Raw genomic sequence first — 24,590 nt, forward strand, 5'->3', positions numbered from 1 at the left:
TACGATTCAATTTTAAATTTTGCGCAAGTATAGTTCATATACTAATAAACCAACCCCAAATTAATCTTGATTCCAACCTTGATCATGTCCTTTTTCAGGTAAAATGTAAGCAAAATTCTGGTTTAAGCACCCAGTATAATCCCTCCTAACTTTTCTTTCATTTTTAGGAACTTTCAGAAAATTTTGCGAATTTGTCTTTTACAAACGAGAATTCATACGATTATGGCAAAAAAAAAACAAAAAAAATCCGCCCCATACATCTTGAAATTTCTACTGTTTTCGATTTTTTAAAAAAAATCAGTTTCAAATACGGACCAAATTTTTTGCTTAAATCCTAGCAATGGACTACCTTTAGGTGCATCATAACTCCATTAAATGTGTTTATGGGGAGAAAAATATTAAAAAGCATCATACATGTCAGAGTGAGAGAAACGAGGAAGGCATCAGTTGGTCGTGGGATGTGCTAAAAACAAATCACACTTTTTTGTGTGTTTTTGGATAATCGTATGAATTCCTGTGTGTATCTTTTACTTGTTTGAGTCATTTGACTGCTACCATTCTGGGGCATCGCCTTGAAGGGTTTTAGTCGAACAAATTGACTCCAGGACTTTTTTAAGGCTTGTACTAATTCTAACAGTCTCTTTTGCTGAACTACAAAAGTGTGTCTGTTTGACCCCCACCACCGCTGGTTTGATTATGTACCCATAACTTAGTAGTTCAGCAAAAAGGGACTGATAGAATAAAATAAGTACCAGACTTTAAAAAAACAAGAGTATTGTGGTCGATTTGATGTTGCCCCAGCATGACTGTAGTCCAATGACAAACTAGTAAAAGATAAATAATTAAATTCTTCTCTCGATTATCAAAAATCACATTACATTACGTTTGGTTCATATTGTTCACTGAATTGAAATTGAAGTTTATTATTTGCATAACAAGTGAAAAGAGAATTGGACTGTCAAGTAATAATTTTGAAAAGATTTTGAGTTATGAAGTTAACTTATATTGTTTACCTGCTCCAGTCACTAGACTGCAGCCTTGGCTGGGGCACGGCTTTGAAGGGTTTAGTCAAACTCAACTCCAGTACTTATTTATAAGTCTAATACTTATGGTAAGTTGGGTTTATATCAAATTCTTTTGCTGAACCACTAAGTTACAAGGATGTAAACTAACCAACACTGATTGTCTAGTGCTCTGTGGTGACAGACGTGTAATGGAATGCAACATTGTGGTATGACGACAGTTATATGATAAAACAAATCAGAAGTAAAAGTTATATTACAATTTATTTGAGTGTTGTAACATTTCTGGAGGTGTAATTACAAAAGCAAAACAAAAGGTTTCTTGTTTCAGGATTACAAGAGTTCATGGTAGCTGTGTCGTGTTTCCATGTGTGAAGATGGTGCATGTCGAAAAAGTTCAATGTGCAGGCATAGTTGTGTTGTCAGAAGTTTACTTCCCCCAACCACAGGTATCCAGGTTCAGTCCCACAGTGTGACACCTACTATAGCCCTGGACTGGCCAAAGCCTCATGAATTTAATTGGTAGAATGGAAATATCTGTGTGTATGTGTTAGTCCTGCACCAGTTTGACAACTGGTGTTGTTTGTTTACCCCCGCCCCTATAACTTAGCAGTTGGGTAAAAGAGAACCAACAGAATGCCGGTCTTCAAAAAAAAAAAATATTAGGGGTTGATTTGTTCAACTAAACCATTCAGGGCAGTGCCCCAGCATGGCCACAGTTCAATGACTGAAACACGTAAAAGTTAAAAGATAACTGAAATTACCCAAGAAGATTGGTTGACAAAAAGCTCCCCCCCTTGGAGTGCAGTGGGCAAAGGAGATAAAAGCAGTTAGGGTTAGGGTTAGATATGATCTGATCTTTCAAGCCAACTGTTTAACCCTTTTGCGCTTCAGCCACTCATATCCAGCCAAAATATTCTGTCCGTTTTATGTTCAAACTGGCCAGATCTGGCTTCTCACACCTACCTTGCAATGTCATTCGTAAAATAAACAATTACATCATCAATATCTCAAAGCTACAAGATAACCGTAAAAACCATGCCAAAATAGACACATAAGGCCAGCTCTTGTCAAACCGTCCAACCCATACTGGCATACGTATGTATCATCATCATCATCATTTAATGTCTGTTGCCCATGCTGGTATGGGTTGGACAGTTTGATTGGGCTAGCACACTGGAAGGCTACACCAGTATATACAAACACATCTATATATATAAAACTCAGATTGTGTGTGTGGTGTGTAAACCTGTATAACTTCTGAAGTTCACAACTTATTTTCTTCAAACTGGGAACATACATTACTTATGTTCCAGAGATGGTTTTGGACTCTTAATTCGCTTACATGTGGTACTTTGTAAAACTTATTTGGTTACTAGGTAATATTGATAAGTAATACTGATGTTTTTTATTGTCGTTTAATTATTAACGTAACAGTATCATCTCAGTTCATTGTATGTATTTCTTAAAATTTGCTAAGATATTGATATTATTTACCTTTTTTTACTGACATTTCATTATTAATGTACAATTGTCAATAATTATTAATGTACAATTGTCAATAATGTCTCCAAAGAAGAGATCCTCCATTGACTAAAAAACAGTGGTAGCAGAGAAATTGAAAAGAAGGAGAGCAAATGAATCGTCACAGGAGACTTCAATTAGACAACCAAAAAATGCTGCATGTGCAGTTACTGCAAGAGCAATGGGAAGCTATGAGCAGCATAGTATTCGCCTGGCCAGGAATACTGCATGAACAGCTTCAGCCTATTCCATCCCCTTTACCATGTCATTTCTTTCATGTAGATTTCTCTCCTATGGTGTTGTTGAGCGCACCCACAACCTTAATTTATCACATAGATGTAGTTCCTATGTCTGCTGATTATTTAGTGTGGTAGTGGCAGCACCGACAGCTGCAAAGGAGAGTATATCCACAGAGCTTTTTGGTGCATTCAAAAATCACATACCCACCACCCACTTTTCCATGACAAGATTAGGACCTGGAATCTTCCAAACAGATGCCTGACATATCACCTAGTTGAACTAGTACTTCATTTACTCCACAAATGTTTTGTTGTCAATGCTGCACTTCCCTGTATTAAATATTTCAACTTAACTGTACCATATGACATTTAAATCCTGAGCAACACTGGATATGTCTGCTAGTGTATATATAGAGAGAGAGAGACACACACACAAATGTGTGTGTGTGTGTGTGAGGGGGCGGGGGGCATGTTGTGATGCTGATTATGAATAAAATACTTATAATTGATATATTTGTATCTTTTTCTTCAGGCCTCAATGACGAAAGCAAAATAGAAGAAATGAAGAAAACTCGTGCAATAATGGAATGTCAAAAAGACGGTGATGGTTACAAATCCATCTATACTGATATGAACAGTGGGATGTCAAAAGAGTATCACTTCAAAATAGGGGAACCATTTGAATCAGATGATCTCCATGGAAAGAAATTCAAGGTAATATATTTTTTATTTCCATTTGTTTTCTTTCCTACCATTGATGTGTTTTTTGATCCAATGTTGGATGCAGCATGACTGGATACTCAAGTATCAACAACTGATCTGAACTGTTCCCAATACAGAGCTGATAATAGAATAGTCTTGGAGAGATGCATGAAATGGATTACTCCGAGGAAGATGAACAAACATGACTTCTCACATGAACATTCAGAACAAATTTTATCACCCAATAGGCTCCATGTTTTAAGTGAAGATTTTGAACAAAGCCCATAAGGTAGTCAGGAATCTAAAATGAGAGTAAGACTCTGGAAACCACTTGCCCAAGAAAATCCATCACACGAGAGAATAAGTCGGTCATAAAATTATCTTAACTAAAACTTTCACCCGACGATGTCTCTGACTTGGCGCTTGGACTGAGTTTCTGCCCAAGCGCTAAAAACATCGACAAGAATAAATGAGCTCGGCTATTTCAGTTTGTCCACCGTCACAAGCTGGAGGAATATTTTTCTGGAAAAACTGGTAATGAAAAGTCAGAAAACCCTATACTTACTGAAAATAAAAATGATGATCATCGAATCTGGCATAATTGGATTGAAAAGAATCCCAATTAGTATCCAGATAAAGTTCAGGATGGACGTTCACAAGCACTACTTGAATATCTTGGATCTTGTCAGACAGGAATTAGGGAAAGCCTTAGAACAAGTAGAAAGAAGTCCTGGAATAACCTCACAGATTCCCAACGTTATGCTCTCCAATGTCTAACTAATGACAATTCTATTGTTATTAAAATGGTGGAAAAGAAAGACACTATGGTAATTATGGATAAAAGTGAGTATATTTTGGCTTGTGAAGAAGTTTTAAGTGACAAAACTTCATATAAAGAATTACCTGTCAATCCAAACCCCAATTACAGAGAGGAACTTGAGAAAATAATTCTGGAAATGGAAGAAAACAATTTCATTATTAAGGCTGAATCGAGGATTTTACAGTCAGAAAAAAGTACACCAGTATTTTATGGTCTCTCTAAAATACAAAAGAAGTTTGAAAGATTTCCTACAATGCACCCAATTTACAGTAGATATGAATGCTGTACAACCAAGATTTTGGAATGGCTGGATGACTTTCTATTACCCGTCACAAAAAGATCAAGTTCCTATATTCAGGATACTTTTGATTTTGTGTCTAAAATCAACAACTTTTTTAAGCATTGAAGCCAAATCATAAACTGTGTTTTGGTAACCATGGATGTTTCTTCCTTATATCCCAATATCGACCATGATGAAGGGGTAGAAGCATGCATGAATGCCTTCGAAAAACAATCAAACAAAGATATTCCATCAAATTTCCTCTGTAGGCTATTAAGGTTTGTGTTACAAAGTAACAATGAAGTTTGGATAAAAATTTTACCTCCAGACGAGAGGTTGCGCCATGGGTACCCCCATAGTAGTTAATTTTGCTAATGTCTTTATGACAAAATTCAAGACACAATTACTAAAGACATTTAAATTCCTACATGCTCATGAACCAATACTCTACTTACAGTCCATTGATGATGTCCTTTTTTGTCTGGGAAGGAACACAGGATAGTTTAATTAACTTCTTGCATTTCTGTGACTATTATGCAAAAAACTATGGCTTTAAATGCAACATAAAACGTACATCTAATTTTTCAAAAACTAGCATTGAATTTTTGGGACACAAAAGTTAAGTTTTCTGGAGGCAAAATAGCGACAGAGTTATTTTGCAAGCCCACGTTATCCCACATTTACATCCACCATTGCTCTGGTCATCCACATCGTAGAATTTGGTCAAATCAGAAATCCCAATTTTTGAGTATAAAATGGATTTGTACTAATATAAGGGATTACTGGAAACATGCAAATGCTTTTGTACACCATTATGTCAAATGCAGTTACAGTGAATCGTGATTAAAGGAAATAGCAAATGAGAAAGCTAAGATTAGCAAAGAAAGTCAAACTGTCATGCATAATTTTAGCAAACAATACAATATGTGACAGAACTCATTTAGTGATTAACTGGCACTGAAATGTTGCTGGTATTTCAAAAGTGTTGCATGAAAGTCACCAGCATGTTGCAGAAAAATATCCTCATTTTGAACAGATATTTCCTCAGCTGGCTATTGTAGCCTTTAGATTGAATAAAAATATAAGAGAACTATCAACCCCCCATTTCTGACTCCAAGAAAACTAACATTGGAATATCTGCATACTGTACCTTGAAAAACAGTCGCAAGAGAGGTAAGCCTTGTTCATTGTGCAACAGCATGAGTCAAGTGAATTCAATTAGGAATCATAACAGAAATGTTATGATTTATACAGAAGGTGGGACATGTAGAGATTCCCATTTGGTGTATGTGGCAGAATGCACGAAACACAACTTACATTGGTTGTACAAGAGAACAATTAAACAAAAGATTTAATGGGCACAGATATGACATTAGGCACAATAACAGTAATTCGACAGAGATTGTTGAACATTTTGCTTCAAACGGCTGCAATTTTGAAAAAGACTTTGAAGTGTATATTCTCAGAAAATATTTTGAATCTGCTACACTTTCAATACTCAAAAAGCATGAGGAGAAATATGTTTGCGGGTTATTAACATCACATCCTGGAAGAATGCATAAAATGATAGAATTTCATCAAATTGACACAAACCTGTTTGATTAAATATTCTTCTTCTTCCTCCTTTTCTCTTTTCTTTCCATTTTTTCTATCTTTTTCTTTTTGCCAGTTATAAAATTGAAACTTAGACTGGTGATGTCAGTCCATTAACATGTGGATGCTGGTTACTCTTGATATATTTTAGATTTGAATTTTTATCACTTTTTCTTTTGAACTCAACAAAGATGGGCTTGCTGTCGAAATATCGTTCAACCAATAAAATATCTATTGCAATCACATCGCGCTCTTCATCTTGTCTGTTTACCCTTGTGAAGAGTTACATCAATCCTTTAAAAATATTATTGTTATTAATGTGAGCTGGCAGAATTGTTAGTATGCCAGGCAAAATGCTTAGCAGTATCTTGCCCGTTGCTACGTTCTGAGTTCAAATTCCACCGAGATCAACTTTGCCTTTCATCCTTTTGGGGTCAATAAATCAAATACCAGTGAAATACTGGGGTTGATGTAATTGACTAGTTTCCTTTCCCAAAATTTCAAGCCTTGTGCCTATAGTAGAAAGGATTATTATTATTAATATTATTATTATTACTGTGAACTGACAAAATCCTTAGCATAGTGGGTAAAATACTGCTGAAGTCAACTTTGTTTTAGGGTTGATAATATAAGTACCAGTGGCATACTGACTTACCCCCACCCCTAAAACTGCTGGGCTTGTGCCAAAATTTGAAACCATTATTATTATTATTCATCCTTTAACATGTTTTCCATGGTGACATGGGTTGACCAGAGCTGGCAAGCCAGAGAGTTGCACCAGGATCCAGTCTGATTTCTACAACTGGATGCCCTTCCTAACACCAGCCACTTTATAATGTGGGCTGGGTGCTTTTACCTTGGCACCAACACGAGCACCTTTACATGGTGCCAGCATAAATGCTTTTTATGTACCACGAGCATATGTAATTATAATAATAATAATAATAATATTATTATTATTATTATTAGGTGGAGGGGGGGGGAGCTGGCAGAATTGTTAGCATGCTGGGCGAAATGCTTAGCAGTATTTTGCCTGTCGTTACATTCTGAGATCAAATTCTGCCAAGGTCGACTGTCAACCTTTCAGGGTCGATGAATTAAGTACCAGGGAAACACTGGGGTTGATGTAATTGACTAGTCCCCTCCCCACAAACTTCAGGCCTTTAGTAGAAAGGATTATTATTATTATTAGTTCCAGTTGAGTACTGAATTTGACATAATTGACTTAACCCCCTCCCCAAAAATTGCTGGCATTGTGACAAACTCGAAACCATTATCATTATTATTATTATTATTATTATTATTATAGAGCCAGTGCTGCATTAAAAACCCACTTGTGCCAGTGGCATATAAAAACACCCAGCATACTCTGTAAAGTGGTCGGTGTTAGGGTTAGGGTTAGGAAGGGCATCCGGCCATGGAAAAACCAGGCCACAGCAGATAGTTGGTGTCTGGACAACTCCTGTCAAACTGTCCAACCCATGCCAGCATGGAAAATGGACATTAAACGATGATGATGATGATGACAGAGCAAGAATTTTGGAATAGTGAATGATGTACTAACAATGTTTTGCTTCATTTCCCAGGGGGTCATTACAATAGAAAGCCCAACTAAAATTAAAGAATGCTACACTGAATGGTCACCAACTGAAATTATAACTATCAGGGAGGTCGATGGGGACATCTTAACAGTGGTAAGTCTGATGCTTTGCTTTTTTTTCCTAATTCTAATTTTGTTGCTTAGGTTTCAAAGTGTGTCTGTCTTGCTACAAGTCTTTCCAACAATATATTTATGTTTCTTTGCGTGCGCGTGTGTGTGTGAGAGAGGGAGAGAGAGAGTGTGTGTGTGAGAGAGAGAGAGAGAGAGAGAGAGAGAGAGAGAGAGAGAGAGAGAGAGAGAGAGAGAGAGAGAGAGAGCAGACATGTATTTTGACTTGTTACAGTCATTGGATTGTGGCCATGCTGGGACACTATCCCTCAGTAAAGTCTAGCACTTATGCTTATTCTATCAGTCTCTTTTTGCTGAACCATTAAGTCATTGGAGGCAAACAAACCCACATCAGTTGTCAAGTGATGAGATGAATACAAATAAACAAACACACACACATACCCACAAATAATATATTTATTCTTTTACTTGTTTCATACATTTGACCGTGGCCATGTTGGAGCATAGCCTTATATAAATATACACACACAATGGACTTTGAAATTGTTTTGGGCTATCAGATTCATTCACTAGGCATTGGTCAATCTAGAGCTGTATAGTAGAAGACACTTGTCCAAAGTGCTGCTTCATGGGATTGAACCTGAAATGACATGATTGCAGTGTAAACTTCTAAACCACACAACTATGTTTGCACCATTTTTGCTTGGATTTTGTAAATTTGCTGCATGGTGGCATGAAAAATGCACCCAGTACACATTATAAAGTGGTTGGCATCTAGCCATAGAAACCATGCCAAAGCAGACACTTTTTGAGCTTATCTCTACAGATTCTCCATAGAAATTATAGCCAGCACTGATTTTGTTAAGACATTTCATATCCAAATACACCTGTCAACAACAATGTGATCGAAGATGGAAAAGTGGGTAATGGGTGTATATGCATATTTCAGGAGTTCTTGCTCCTCATCCAGCACTACATTCAACCCATTAACCATACATGAACACATTGCTTAAATAACCACTAAATACAGCAGTGTAACATTATTGGATATACCAGTTTTAGATATAAAACACATTCCTAACAGCTGGTATGTACATGTAGGGACACCATATTTTGTTATGCAACCACAATATACTACAAAGTATATTAAATACTATGTACTGCTGTGTTAGCAGTGCTATTACATCAGTTTTTAAGGTTACCTCTACAGATATTCTATAGCACTGATTTTGATACGACGTTTTGTATCTGAATATGTCTAAGGTAAACAAGAATGTGATTGAAGATGGAAAAATGGGTAATGAGTGTATATGCATATTTCATGAGTTCTTGCTCTTTCTTCAGTACTACATCCAACCCATTAACCATCCATGAACTCAGTGCTTAAATAGCTACTAAATATAACAGTGTAACACTGTTGGATGTACCAATTTTACATATTAAGCACATTCTTGGCAGCTAGTACATACATATTAATATTTTGTTATACTACAGAGTAGTATATTAAACACTTTATAAGTCAATACTGTCTCTTGCCATGTTATCAGTACTATTAAATCACTTGTTAAAGATATCTCTACAGATTTTCTATAGAAATTACAGCCTGTACTGATTTTGTTACAACGTTTCGTATCTGAATACGTCTAATGTCAACAATGCAATGGTGCACAATGTAGTCCTTGGACCGATTGGATCTTTGTCAAACTGTCCAATCCATACCAGCATGAAACAGATGTTAAATGATGATGATGATGATATGTGTGTATGTGTAAATGTTTGTGTGTGTTTGCATATGTATAAATGTATAATTCATGTGAGAGAGATTGTTGATACCTGTAAACATTCTTGGTCACTAATATTTCCAACCTTTCTCTTCCTCAAGGTAGGTGTGTACTGATCACCAGCTTTCAATCACATCTACTTACAATATCTGTCATGTCACCAAAACATCTCTCTTATTTTCCTTTGTGTTTTCAATGCTTTCTCTCTCCGCCCCTTTTCTTTCTGAAGTTTTGTTTAACTGTAGTAAATATTAGCTTCAGACTAAAAGTGTCAAGCTGGCAGAATCGCTAGCATGCTGGGCAAAATGCTTTGTGGTATTTCATCTGTCTCTATGTCGAGTTTAAATTCTGCTGAAGTCAACTTTGCCTTTCATCATGTCAGGGTCTATAAAATAAGTATCAGTTGAGCACTGGGGTTGGTCTAATCAACTTACTTCCTTCTATGAAATTGCTGGCCTTGTGCCAAAATTTGAAACCACTATTAGCCTCAGACTGTTGATATTTATTTATTTTTTGTTGCAGACATTCACAGCTAAGGGTGTATCAGCCAAATGTCGAGCTAAAAAGATATAAAATTTTCAGAAAAGCATGTGAAAATTCCAATGAAGAGAACACTAAAAAAAAAAACAATCATTTGTCAGTCATGTTATGTTCCAATATATTATGTCTGATTTTGTCAATGAAATAAATATATACTTTTTATTTGACTTTTTATTTTCTTTCTTTTTTTTGTGATATAGTTGTGTTCATTTGTTTTATGTTTTTCTTGTTTTGGCATCAGATGGGAGGCTCTTTCTGTCTCTGACCTTCCATTGTTTTACAATTCACAAACTTTCAAGAGATAGGGGATGCCATATTCATTGGGAATTTAAACATGAAAACAGTTTTTTTTCTTCTTTTTTCACAAGCCTGGCTGCATGGTATGAAGTTTGTTTCCTAACCACATGGTCTCAGTTCAGCCCCACAACATGGCACCATTACTATAACTTGAGGCCAACCAAAGCCTTGTGAGTGGATTTGGCAGACAGAAACTGAAAGAAGCCCATTGTATATATATATATATATAAATATATATAATGTATGTGTATCAAAAAGATATTGCCAAATAAAAAAAAATAAAAAACACTAAGAGACTGAACTTCCAAATTCCATAAAGCCTAAATGTAATGTAAGGGAATTTATAATTCTTTCAAATTGTCTTGATCAGTTTGGGTGCTATCTAGTGTGACACATACATTGGAGGTGATGGCCTAGCACACTTAAGGCAGATCTGCAGTTGTTAAACTTATGGTAAATCTGATATTGTTTCATATAGCACCTGCACACAGATTAATCATGTTGGGGTTGAATAGGCTTTTCATACCTGGAATGATAAAACAAGTACCATCAAGTCTATGAGGGAACTATTATGTGGTTACACAACTCTCTAGAAATAGCAGGTATATCTCCCTCAAATCCTACCATCTGAAAAAAAAAAAAAAAAGGCAGGGAGCAGAAAAGCTATACGCATTAGATACTGTTCTAGTTACACATTCTGGCAAAACTGGCAGTATGCTTATGGCTGAGAGACCTTTGGATCTGCTGAATTATAGCTGACTGGAGGTTTAACCCATGCTAGCATGGAAAGCGGACTTTAAACGATGATGATGATGAAATATTGGATTTGATTTAAATGAGTATACATTAACCCAGGGTTTTCTGAATTTTTTTCTAAATCAGTTTTAATAATTGTTGGTATTGCACAAATAAGATAAAAAAGCAAAAAATTAAAAAAATTCTTATAGTGTCTTGGTTTTAAGTTGTCATTACTTAACATTAAAAAGTAAAGACTATTTCTGTTATAATAGGTCAATAACGAACAGAAGCACAAATAAATCCCTCTATGGCCTCAACTTCTGCAACAATAAAATAGACTGGGAGAAATTAGAAATAGAACTACCAAACTTTTGGCTGGTATTTACTTAGTTATCTGTGCTCTACATGCCTAACAATGTTTTATTCTTCTTTAGGAAAACACAGACTGTTGAGTCAATAAGGATATGGACAATGATTCAAAGAGTTGGTGGTTTGTATCTTGGCACAAATATAGCTTTATGTATGCAACCAAGACACAGAATTGTGAATAGCTGAATTCACTTAGCTGTTACAGGATACTGAAGTCAGTATTGTTTACTGTTGTAAGCAGTGACACCACTGTCATCATCATCATCATTTAACGCCCGCTTTTCATGCTGGCATGGGTTGGACGGTTTGACTGGGGACTGACAAACCAAGAGGCTGCACCAGGCTCCAATCTGATTTGGCAATATTTCTACAGATAGATGCCCTTCTTAATGCCAACCACTTTGAGAATGTAGTGGGTGCTTTATATGTGCTACTGGCATGGGAGCCAGTCAGGAATTACTGGTATCGGCCATGTTTGGATGGTGCTTTTTACGTGCTTCCGGCACAGGAGCCAATCAGGACGGGGAGCTGGCATCAACCACATTCAGATGATGCTTTTTACGTGCCACCGGCATGGGGAGCCAGTCAGGTAACATTGTCTCAGCAGGGTTCACTTTGCTCTTCCTTTTTCCAATGTTTCTAAAATAAATACATTTGGCAATCAACTGAATTGGATATACCACTTAACCACAGGATTAACTGAAAACAATTATCATACATACTGATGTTATCATTTATGGAAACTTCTATCATTTATACACATGAGAAAGGTTATATATGATGTCTGTCTGTCAATCTGATGAAGACCATCTAGTCATCCATCAGTATTCAGGCTTTGTGAGTGCACAGATAGCTAGTTAATCCAATCCACACATGGCAGGAAGTTTTTTGGGGGGTGTGCACAGAGAATGCAAGCAGCAGTGGGAGACCTGAGTGCCTTTGACTTTCTGATCTCCCTGCATAGCTCAGCTGAAGTCACTCTGCTGGCTTCACATGTCTTGAAGTCCTTGTCAGCTTCAGTATAGCTTTTTACTCTGTCCAATGTTGTCTGCTCCCACTCATTATTGGTGGATGTTGAAGGCACTCAGTGAAGTTTTCAGTGTGCCTTTGTCACATTTTTTATGCACCTTAGAAGTGTTTACCATTCTGGAATTTGCTGCAGAACAGTTTGTATACTGGCATGCAAACTACATGACTTGCCCGACACAGCTGTGACTGAATCAGGATTATGTGGGTAGTGAGCAGTCCAACATGAGAGAGTTATGTCAAGAATCTTGTTCTGCTGCATAATGCCAAGAATTCTTTTCTGAAACAAGTGGAATGAAAATGGTTCAGCTCCCTTGTATATTGTTGGCAGACAGTCTGTGCTTCACAACCATAGAGCCGCATGGTGAGAACTACAGCCTGATACCTCTTGATCTTTAGAGTGATGCCTCATCTGTTCTACACATCCTTGTGACGTCAGCTGAATTCAGTATGCTTCCCAGGAAGGTGAACTTGTTCACTGCATTTAGTCATTGCCCATTGAAGAAAATGTTAGTTTCAATGTATGCCTTTCCTGCGCAAGCTGAAGCATCACTCTGGTCTTCTTCGTACTGACTGTCTGGCTGAAATTATTACAATCATCAGAGAACTTGTTAATACTTCTGAGACATCGTTGGGGGCACAATCTTCAGCAAACAGAAAATCATTTAAGTTGTCTGTCAAAGTCTTGGTTTTTCACTGGATGCCTGCTAAAATTAAAGATTGGTCCCTCAGTATGGTATCTGATATCAATGTCTTTAAAGGCTTCCATCAGTATGTTAGAAAACATGGAGCTGAACAGAATGGGTGCAAGAATACAACCTTATTTCATTCCGTTGAAGACAGGGAAATACTTCTGATGTCTTTCTATTGTCTTGAACTTTGCCCAGCATGCCGTCATGTAGCTTTCATACAATGACAGTAGTGATGAATTTTCTGGAATATCCAAACTCTGCCATGATTTTCTGAAGCTCTTTTCTACTTACGGTGTCGAAAGACTTGATTAGCCACTGGAATCTAAAACTGACTAGGTTTCTGCTCTCCATCTTCCATTTGTAACATGTGTCATAATACTATATTAACCTTAAAAAGCCGGCTGTTTTTTTAATTCAGAGGTGCCAGTCAGCGCTAAAGAAATTAACATAAGCTGAAGAATAAAAATGAGTTAATGTAGAAATTTAACTGAAAAACAAACCTGAATTAGATCAGAGGTTATCTTCATGTTATGTTTTGCACATACATACATACATAATTTTGAAAGAATATAGGTCAGTCTCAGACACACTCATCTTTCTCTTAAGTCTTATAAAAATATCTTAAACTCCCACATACCTTTTTGTTTGTAAATATGAGGTTATCCTGACCCATTATTGATTTGAAGGTCATGCCAAAGCACAGGACTAGTTTCAGAAATGTTAAAACTATTTACTCATATTACATAAACCCAATCAAAACAAATGGTGATATTTTAACAGAAACGTGCTTTTGGCAGGTTGGGAGTTGAAATAATAAGCACATATATGAAGAAAAATATAAAAAGTGAATAACAAACAAGAAAAGAAAGAAGCAGGAGACAAGGTGGTAGAGCTAGAGACAAGGGCAATTGTAGAGAGACAGGCAGACAGAAGGAGAGGAATAAAGCAAAATGGTGAAGTAGTAATTAAATGACTAATTGAAACAGCAAATTCCTAAAATGTTACAGAATACATTTATAAAAAAAACAAACAAATTAGTGCCACTATTTCCATTAATACCCTTATCAAAATAATTACATTTCTATCATTTGGGATTAATGTAGAACAGCTACGTTGCCACATACTGCTCCACCCACTCTTTCTTAAAGAACAAACCAGAACACTAAATAAAAAAAACAACTTTTGGACATGGCTGCATGGTAAGAATCTTGCTTCTCAGCCTCATGGTTCCGGGTTCAGTCCCACTGCATGGCACCTTGGGCAAGTGTCTTCAACTATAGCCTCAGGCTGACCAAAGCTTTGTGAGTGGATTTGGTAGATGGAAACTGAAAAGAAGCCCATTGTGTATGTTTGTATGCGTGTGTCTTTGTATCTGTATTTGGGTCTCTATAACTTGGTGGTTTGGCAAAAGAGACCGAGAGAATAAGTACCAGGCTTAAAAAATAAGTACTGGGGTCAATTCATGCAACTAAAATTTCAAGGTGGTGCTCCAGCTTGGCCTCAGTCTAATGACTGCGACAAGTAAAAGATAAATGATAAAAGAAGTTATTTACTGTTGTCAAATAGGTTAACCCTTTCACATGTGAACCAACCATATCTGGCCCAAAATATTCTACCAGTTTTACATGCAAACTGACCAGATCCAGCCTGTCACACCTACCCCACAATATCATTCTAAAAATAAATAGTTACATCACTGAAATTTAAAAACTACAAGATAATGCATGATTAGTTGACAGCAATGTGAATAAACAAGCATTACATTTGACAAATTTAATCTGAATGCTTTACACATGCCATGTAACCCCCTTGTAACTTTTTTTTCATTTTTTGGAATTTTCAGAAAATTTTGGTGAACTTGTATTATACACAGGAATTCATATGATTATGCAGAAAAAGAAATTTTTTGATGCATGATTTATGGCCGATTTAGCTGTTACAGTAATCACTCGCCATACTGCGGTTCACCTAACATACCCTCAGTACATCACATATTTTTCTGACTAATATATGTAAATTTATATCATGGACACCTCAGTATATTGTGGGTCTCTGTGGCCAATAAGTATTTCCATGCATAAAAATTAATAAATTAATAAATAAAAATACAGTACAGCACTGCACTGTATAACACATTAATTAAAATATATTAAAAGAAAATATGTAGTGTACTGTAGATGAGTGGAGGCGCAATGGCCCAGTGGTTAGGGCAGCGGACTCGCGGTCATAGGATCGCGGTTTCGATTCCCAGACCGGGTGTTGTGAGTGTTTATTGATCAAAAACACCTAAAGCTCCACGAGGCTCCAGCAGGGAATGGTGGCGAACCCTGCTGTACTCTTTCACCACAACATTCTCTCACTCTTACTTCCTGTTTCTGTTGTGCCTGTAATTCAAAGGGTCAGCCTTGTCACACTCTGTGTCACGCTGAATCTCCCCGAGAACTACATTAAGGGTACACGTGTCTGTGGAGGGCTCAGCCACTTGCACATTAATTTCACGAGCAGGCTGTTCCGTTGATCGGATCAACTGGAACCCTCAACATCGTAAGCAACGGAGTGCCAACACAAACTGTAGATGAGTAAACAAAGAATTGCACATACTGTATGGAAAATGAAACTCAGGAGGCGACTGTGTGGTGTTGTTTTGCATTTATAATAAAATAAACATATACAAATTATAAAGATTAAAAAAATATACAGTACAGTACTGTTTCACCTATCACGGGGTGGATTTTAGAACGTAACACCAGCGATAGTTGAGGGATTACTGTACATTTAGCATATCTCACAGCCACCTCATTTGTTTGTCAGTCTGACATACAATATCTTTCTCCCCATAAACACAGTTAATGGTCTATTGCTGGGATTTAAGCCAAAAATTCGGATTGTCCTTATTTTAAAACTGTAATTTAATAAGAAAAATTAAGCAAAAATTTTTTTTTCATTTTTAAAAATGGGAAGAAAAAATATTTTTTTTTCATAGTCATGTGAATTCTCATGTGTAGAATACACAAAAATTTTCTGAAAATTTCAAAAAATAAAAACGTTATGAGAGGTTATATGACGTGTGTAAAGCAGAATTCCATTAGCACAAGTGTTTAACTTGTCAAAAATAGTGCTTTCCAGGGTGAAATGTGGGAGTATTTCTCTTAAAAAAAATTATTCCTAGACAAAGAGTTAAAATTATTGTCTTGTTTTTTTTTGTTTTTTTTTTTTATAATAAGCAGATCTAATATCTTTAAATATTGGGTCATCCCATAAATAATGCGATATTTTCAATTGCATGAACTAAAAGGGATAGGATAAACTACCTGCATCAACTTGCTATAAAAACAGGTAGTAATTTTACCTTGTCCTTATTCTTAGTGCAAGTTTTGAAGAGTACAGTTCGATTTTAACAGTTATCTTTTTCAAAGCTATAATGGAAGTAACAAAGGAGCATATTTGGCAACAATGCAACGGAGAGTGCAAGGAATATTAATGCAGTATATGGGGATCAGACAATAAGTGTAAGCTAGTGTCAACGATGGTTCCAGAAATTCTGAGCTGGAAACTACAGCCTAGAAGACAAGCCTTGTCCTGCAAACCCTGATAGAACAAAATCCCATTGTAACTGTTGAGGAACTGGTAGAGAAGCTTAGATTTGGTCATTCAACCATTCATTGACATCTGCATGCCATCAGGAAGGTCAGTAAATTGTGTCAATGGGTTTCTCATAAACTTTCCAAGTCCAATCGAATGCAGAGAGTGAATGTGTGCTCTTTGCTGTCACATTTCATGAATGAACCTTTTTTGGACTGAATAGTGACTGGTGATGAGAAATGGGTTCTCTATAAAAATGTCACATGCTGAAGACAGTGGGAAGGGAAAGGAGAAACACTGGCACCCCAGGCTAAAGAAAATCTTCACCCATGTCAAATATTGTTATCTGTTTAATGGGATGTGAAAAGTTTGTCCACTTTGAATTTTTAAACCGAAACCAAATATTAACAAATATCTACTGCAAGCAGCTTGAGCGACTTTGGTTTCAAGATGAAAGATGTTCTTCCATCAAGACAATGATCAGCCACATACAATGAGGATGACATTCCAAAAGTTAGAGCAGTTTGAATGGTAAACAATGCCCCACTCATTATATTTGCCAGACACTGCTCCATCTGATTATCATTTATTCCGCAGTCTTCAAAATCATTTAGATGGAAAAAATATGAATTCTGTAGACGAGGTCAAAACAGTACTGGAGGAGTATTTTTCATCACGGACAAGTGAATTTTGGAAGAGAGACCTTGCAAATCTACCAGATAGATGGAAGGGCATTGTAGAAAATGAAGGAGAGTATATTTTAGATTAAAAAAGAACTTTGTTTATCTTAATTCAAGAAAAAATTGTCTAGATATTCTAGTAACACTATAAAAGTATCTTTAACCTAGCAAATAAAAAAACGGAAAATTTGTAGTCTATATTCTTTCTCTAAGAATACCATACAATACTACACCTACTTTCATAAATGACAATAACAATTAAAGACATAATTGCAGCTATCAAGAAAACAACATGAACTGAATAATAGTAAATTATAACTGGTCTTGAAATTACTGCTGGCTACATAAATCAGTGGACACTAATGTCACATTCAATACAATTGAAAGACATCAAGCCAAATTTGTTAGCAATATATATAGAAGGCACAGGATCATTCATTAAAGGTCAACATGGCTTTAGCCAAAGTTGTTTCATTGCCAATGCAAAGAGAGACACTGAACTAGTGCAATCAGTAATTATCTCCACTTCTAATTGGTGCAAGCCAGCTAGCCGAAGTATATCCTCAACCTAAACAAGCTGTAATAGTCCATAATGATTACACAACTTTCCTTCTCCTCCAAATCTCACGGAGTAGCTTTGAACAGTTCTTATAGAAATTTTATAGGATTTCACTTCAGCCTGATGCTCAGTTAGATCTTGTTCTTATTACTTCTTTCACATCTCTTGGGCAAGGCTCCTCCAAGCTGAATACCACTCTTGATTCTGGTGAGGTTATGAGTGCTTTGCATAAGCCCAGAGTTGGCTCTCTCTCACTATCACTCTAAACACTTGTGAGGTATTCATTATTGGCATCTTTGGAACAGGTCACCTGACTAGTCTGCTTCTTTATTTACATTATTTACATTTGACGGATATTTGTCCTCATCTTGTTTGTTGTTAAAACGTTTTGGCTGATATACCCTCCATTCTCATTCCTAAGGTATTTTTCAATGTTATTATTATTCAGGTCACTGCCTGGAATTGAACTCAGAATCTTGGGGTTATTAACCGCTATGCCATATGCCCGTGGGCAATTATGGAGTGAATTTTAGGGCTTATAAATCTAATATTCTCCTATCCTTCTTGAATACCGGTTCCCATATGCTATTCATATCTGCACTTGGTCTGCTTAGGAGGTTGTTGTGTTCTAAAATATGTGCGTAGTGGTTAAGAGCGCGGGCTACTAACCCCAAGATTCCGAGTTCAATTCCAGGCAGTGGCCTGAATAATAGTAATAATAATAATAACAACATCAAAAAATACCTTAGGAATGAGAACCCAGGTTCGAAATTTCCCCAAGACACCTGATGAAGGCTGGAGAGTATATCAGCTGAAACAGTGTGTTAACAACAAACAAGATAAGGACAAATATCTGTAAAATGTAAATAATTCCTCATCTCTTAAACATAGAACTGTAGTCTGCTTCTGACTGAGAAGCTGCTTTGTCAATTTGTAGAGGTTAGCCAAGAATGCAGCTCACTTACTTGCTTTCTCTCTTCATCTCCTATGGCTTCTCTGTTCTTGTCAATACCAGAAGCTCCTTCCTGAGGATTGCCCCAAAATTTGCTGGGTCAATTTTTTCAATCACCTCTGCTTCCGTGTATTGCTTACATCTGATTTAAGTTTGTTCTTAGGATGCAAGATTTTCATTACCCTGCGGTTAGCACAAAAAAAAAAAACAGATGGTATGGGCCAGGCTTCCTTGGTCTCAAAACACTCAGTATCAAAGTTCACAATAATGGATGTCACAGTTTTTAACTGGTGGATGGTCCACATCTCCCTCAGCAGTTACTGCCAAAATCCAGCCAACGCTTATGTCAGACTCCTGCCACTCAGATGTCTTTGATGAATGGGACCCACTGGATCCTTGGCTGGGCTAGCTGAGTGTAGCCAACCAAAGGGTCATCCAGTAGACCAATGCTAGCAACTGTAGGTGACATACGGAGGCTCTAGGCTCAGTGGTTTATATCCAGGCCATGCTTCTCCTGCATCTCACAAGATACCTCTGTGTACTATGTCATCCCTTCAGCTGACACACACCTTACACTGGTGTGATGAATCCTAAAGACCCTCATATTCTCGCAGGCCTTAATGCAGATGCACTGAACTTCCATTGCTCTATTTTCCTTTATTGTTGTTCTTCCATCTTGTGGAGGGGTGGTGCATAATAATAAGCACCGCCGCATGGTGTACTGAGCTAGACAGAAAAAAAAATCAATATATATCCATTTTCCCGAAAGTTATGACGGAAAAATGGGATCTTGTGAATTTTACGAAAGTCCTCTCTCCACCCCACAGGTTCGTTTACGCAAGTTTTTTTTTGTCCTATTCGTTTTCTACACAGCTGTTAACACCCGGCAGGGTGCTTTTTTTTTTTTTTTTTTTTTTTGTTAACGAGTGAAGATCGTTATATTAACCGACAGAAATTGTAAAAGTTACTTGACGTTCTAAGACCTGTGGAATAAGAATACAATAATTTCGCCACAACTATAGTTTAATGCTCACTCCCATCCAGTTTGTGTATGTGTGAGAGAGAGAGAGAGAGAGAGAAAGAGAGAGAGAGTGTGTGTGTGTGTGATGCATAATTAAGAAGTTATGAGAAACTGGCTCCTTACTCACCAGTCTCCTTTTTTCATACTGTCCACGTTAAGAGATAAGCTGAGCAAGAACTGTAGACATTCTATTTGGTTAGCTTGAGAAGCTTCGTGTAACGGTGTTTTACGATCATTATTGATGGATTCGAACACAATTTTAGTGTTTAAGGTCCATTCCAGATGGCGATTGAGAAGTTCTTGGCTAATAAACTTTAGAATATTTAGACGCCCGAAACGAGCAATTAAATGAATAATGTTGTCCCCTGCTTTATTACATTTCTTGATCAACCAAGCTTCCTGAAAACTATCAATATAGTCAATAAAATATTGTAAATTTCCCTTCTGAGCTGCTTGTATAAGGTGTTCAAAGTAAAAGTTACTCATTGCGAAAGAACATAGAAAGCCATGTGCAGTTTGTTATTGTAGATAATTTGGGTTCACACCGATGACATCAACACCGGTCCTCGTATTCCTAAACTTTAGAAAGTTAAGTATTTATTTATTTGGCAGTCGCAGAAATTTATTTTTGCCAAACAAGTTAATAATTAATTAGGGTATTCGTGTGTATTCAGTGACTAGGAAAGAATCTACTGTTTGAAGTTGTTCACTGGTGAGATTGATTTGCTTGGGGGATTTTTTTGATGTATGACCAACTTTCAGTGCCAATTCTCAGGTTTTACCACGTTTAAGCTGTCAAGGGACGTAACTTGGACTCCTCGTCAATACTAAAAAGTTCGCACGGAGTGCCGACTTTTGAGTTAGCTCTTGTGGAAGGCTAACTGGGCCTGCGACCCAAAACTAAAGACAACAATAATAATAATAAAGTATTTATTGGTACGCTACCAATATTGTATTAGTTTAAATGAAGAACTTGTAAGTTCACTAATTTTTAGTGTTCTTTTAGAATTTGAATTTTCAACTGTTAGCATATAACAAATCCTCATCCAGACCTGATCCCACTGCTGGTTGTTCAAGAACCAAATGAAGGGCAAGTTTTCAATCCTGATTCCAAAAAGGTATAATATGTCTATGTAGAGCAAATGTAGTCTGAGATACAGGGGTCCCGGACAGACAGACAATTTTGCGTCAATTATTATTAATGGTATTTCGTCCATTATTAATGGTATTTCGTTCTGAGTTCAAATTTCACCGCGGTTGACTTTGCTTTCATCTTTATGGGGGTCGATAAAATAGGTACCAGTGAAACACTAGGGTCAATATAATCGACTAGTCTCCTCCCCCAAAAGTTCAGGCCTTGTGTCTGTATGTAGAAAAGATTATTATAGATCAAGAGGAGGATGTCAATTTTCGCATACTTTTGTTCTTTAAATTATATATAAGAACCACTCTTTGCTAAACATAAACTCCAACTCAAGCCAACCTCAAAATTCTTACTTGATCAATCAACATTCTAAAAATAGCAATTAAATTGCTCACAACACTTCATACAGTGTTTCTCAACCCTTTCTCCTGCACCTCTCTTTAGTTTTCAAAGAAGACTTCTGGACATGCAACCGATGTTACTTCAGCTCTGACATCCTTAGTAGGATAGAACCTTGCTCTGAAGTCCAGATCCCTGTTGAAGATTTTGCCACCACCTTCCAGAGTTTGTCTAAGTTGAAGCATGTCAGTTGATTCCCTAAGGGTGCTCAGACTTGTTTCGCCTGAGTTCTCTCAAAACTACTGAAGAACATCTGCCTATCCAACAACACCTTGGACTGGCAGAAACTATTCCTGTTCCCTTTGGTCTCCCTCTATGTGATAAATGGGAATAGTGGTTCTCTCACTTCTTCCCTGAAATGGCAGTTTCAGCTGTTTGAATCTACTCCATCCACTGTTCATCTCACGTCAATCATCAGCTCAACCCTGAACAATGGTCAGCCATGTAACTTAAGGCTGTTAATGCCAAATTCAGCGAATATGACATTAAAGGAGCTGTTTGCCTTTTTTCCTCTTTGTCCACTCTCTTCCCGTGTACTAGAGACTCCCTCAACCAACTGAAGGAGAATCATCCTCCAGCCCCTCCAGATGATCACCTACACTGGCCCGACCCACCAAGTTTTCTTCAACCCATCTTCACCTCTGACAATGCCAGGATGGCAATTGCCTCTTTTCCAGCAGGTTCTGGCATTGGGATCGATGGCTTATGACCTCAGCATCTCAAGGATAGAATCTCCCTCTCTGCTGATGATGCTGGGCTTGAACTCTTGGAGAACCTAACACAGTTTATAAACTTGCTCTCATCCAAGAGTGTCCTTGTCTACATTCATCCTCTGTTCTTTGGGGCCAAAATATTTGGTCTCACCAAGCCCAACAGTAATCTCTGCCCTGTAACAGTTGGCTATACTCTGCAACGGCTCGTCCTCAATTTCTAACTGACCGTTCAAGGAATTTTCTTCTATTCGGCTAGAAATAGGTACTAAGATAGGTTGTGAGGCTGCTGCTCATGCCACCAGAGTTTTCACCAACTTGCCTTCTGTGTCCCCAAAAGTCATCCTCAAACTAGACTTTAAGAATGCTTTTAATTCCATCAGTCGAGACGTCATCTTCCGTGCAGTAAGGGAGAATTCCCCACCACTTTATCACTTTGCTTGACCACCTCATCCCATCTGCCTCTGGAGTCCAACAGGCTGACCCACTTGGTCCTGCCCTATTTGCATTGTGTATTGATGATGTTATCAAGTTGGGAGCCAACCTAGACCTAAATGCCTGGTACCTTGATGATGCTTGTTTGGGAGGCCCTCCTGACAAGGTACTTGCAGCTGTGAGGATGATAAATGTGACATTTGGTCATAAAGGTGTTCGCATTAACAGCTCCAAATGTTAGCTCTGGCTCCTCAGCCACATGAGCAGATTACTAAACTATTTCTTGACTCCCTCCCCTCAATTGCAATTCCTCCTTCATCAGCATGGTGCTCCCTTGGAGCCTCAATTACAGGCCTAGCTTTTGAGTCTTTCTTTAGATCCAAAATGGCTAACCTTGAACAACTTTTAAAAAGACCTTGAGGTAGTTGAGGTTTATTTATAGTTAGGAATTACTTGTCAATTCCTAAGCTATTGTATTTTCTGAGAGTTAGTTCCTCTTACAGATTCTTGTCATCCCTCCAATACTTTGACAACCTAATCTTCAGGAAACTCGAATGCTTGGTCAATGTCAGATTCTCCCCAGACTTTTACAACCAAGCTGCTTTGCCCAAACGGTTTGGGGTTGTAGTTGTGCACAAGGGCTTGTCTTTATCTCTTCCCTGTTTTCTTTCCTCCATCTACACTTGCTCCCCTTTGATAAGCAACATCCTCTCCTCTCCAACATGGACTAATTCCAAGAGGGAGATGGATGAAGTTCTATTCCAGTGGAAAGAGCTGGGTTTGTCTGTTCTGATTACAGTGGAGGATAGACAGAAACAGAGTACAGGACAATCTGTGTTCAGGTGCCACTTTCAACTCTGATCAATTTTCAAGGTGCTGCTTTCTTTCAGCTAGTGCTCCCTTCCATGTTCTGGATGTTACAGTTAATGGGAGGGTCACTGCTTCCATAGCCAAACAAGAAAACCTTGAAGCACCAAGACCTGACTGATCTATCTCTTCCAACCTGTGGCGTTTGAGATGTTTGGAGGGACTGGGCCACTCACCATAAAGTTCTTGTCAATGCTGCCAGCTCACCTCACTAAGGTGTCAGGTGATGCACATGCGGGTGCTTGGGTTTCCCAACACCTTAGCTTTGCCATCGCCTGTTGTAATGCTGCAGTAGGTTTCGTTAAACTTTGTAGCATGTGACCAGCTGCTGTGATAAAAAAATTCCCCACAAATAGTTTCTATATAGTTTTAACAGAAAGATTTAGAGGAATCAGAAGAAAGTTCTCTGGTAATTTTCTTTTATACAAATAAATGTTTATGTTAATTTAAGAATTTTCCTGCAAAATCTTATAAAATGACAATGTTCTAAAAGATGAACATGTTTTTATGTTATATATGAAAATAAAATGAGAAACATGAATAGTCAAAGAAACTATATATGTAAGTTCACAAACTTTTGGTGTTCTTTTAGAATTTGAATTGAATAGTTTCAAGTCTCTAAAACTATATTTATTGATTCTAGAATGATTTGAACACACACATATATATTAAATCTTGTGCTGGATATGCGGTATTGTTCCTGTGGTCTTCCACCCTTATGTCTCCATTCTAACTATAATTTGAATTCTAGCTCATGTTGAGCACTTCAACTCTAGCCTGTTTTTATGTATTGTTATATTAACAATATCTAATTATATTTATATATGTACATATACATATATGAATTTATAATTTTATTTACACTTTATAAATGAATATTTTATTTTATTTTTTATTAACTATAAATTTACCTTATTTATATTTATCTTTCCTCAATCATCTCTATTTT

The 24,590-nt window shown here is 37.2% G+C and overlaps 3 protein-coding genes across 4 annotated transcripts in view; 2 read left to right on the top strand and 1 right to left on the bottom strand.

The window, feature by feature from the left end:
• LOC106871251 (uncharacterized) overlaps positions 1-10,337 on the top strand; it is an 11,611-nt gene extending 1,274 nt beyond the window's left edge. Inside the window, exons 2-4 of the mRNA XM_014917605.2 lie at positions 3,318-3,499; positions 7,767-7,874; positions 10,153-10,337. Of these exons, the coding sequence (XP_014773091.1) occupies positions 3,318-3,499; positions 7,767-7,874; positions 10,153-10,203 (341 nt within the window). The 3' untranslated portion in view covers positions 10,204-10,337. The remainder of the gene's footprint in view (positions 1-3,317; positions 3,500-7,766; positions 7,875-10,152) is intronic.
• Positions 1-20,794, bottom strand: part of LOC106871250 (ankyrin repeat domain-containing protein 16) — a 75,976-nt gene extending 55,182 nt beyond the window's left edge. Inside the window, exon 1 of one of the 2 annotated variants that reach the window (XR_008264163.1) lies at positions 20,214-20,794. Coding sequence is in view for 1 of the 2 variants with exons in the window: in XM_014917603.2 (XP_014773089.1) it covers positions 20,214-20,572 (359 nt within the window). In the remaining variant the exon portion in view is untranslated. The remainder of the gene's footprint in view (positions 1-20,213) is intronic. The other variant, XM_014917603.2, reaches the window with a different exon arrangement.
• A 140-nt stretch (positions 20,795-20,934) lies between these two features.
• Positions 20,935-24,590, top strand: part of LOC106871245 (peptidyl-prolyl cis-trans isomerase-like 1) — an 82,051-nt gene continuing 78,395 nt past the window's right edge. Inside the window, exon 1 of the mRNA XM_052968004.1 lies at positions 20,935-21,204. Coding sequence (XP_052823964.1) covers positions 21,170-21,204 — 35 coding nt within the window. The 5' untranslated portion in view covers positions 20,935-21,169. The remainder of the gene's footprint in view (positions 21,205-24,590) is intronic.

This window comes from Octopus bimaculoides, chromosome 5, assembly GCF_001194135.2.
Source record: "Octopus bimaculoides isolate UCB-OBI-ISO-001 chromosome 5, ASM119413v2, whole genome shotgun sequence".
Lineage (NCBI taxonomy): Eukaryota > Metazoa > Mollusca > Cephalopoda > Octopoda > Octopodidae > Octopus > Octopus bimaculoides.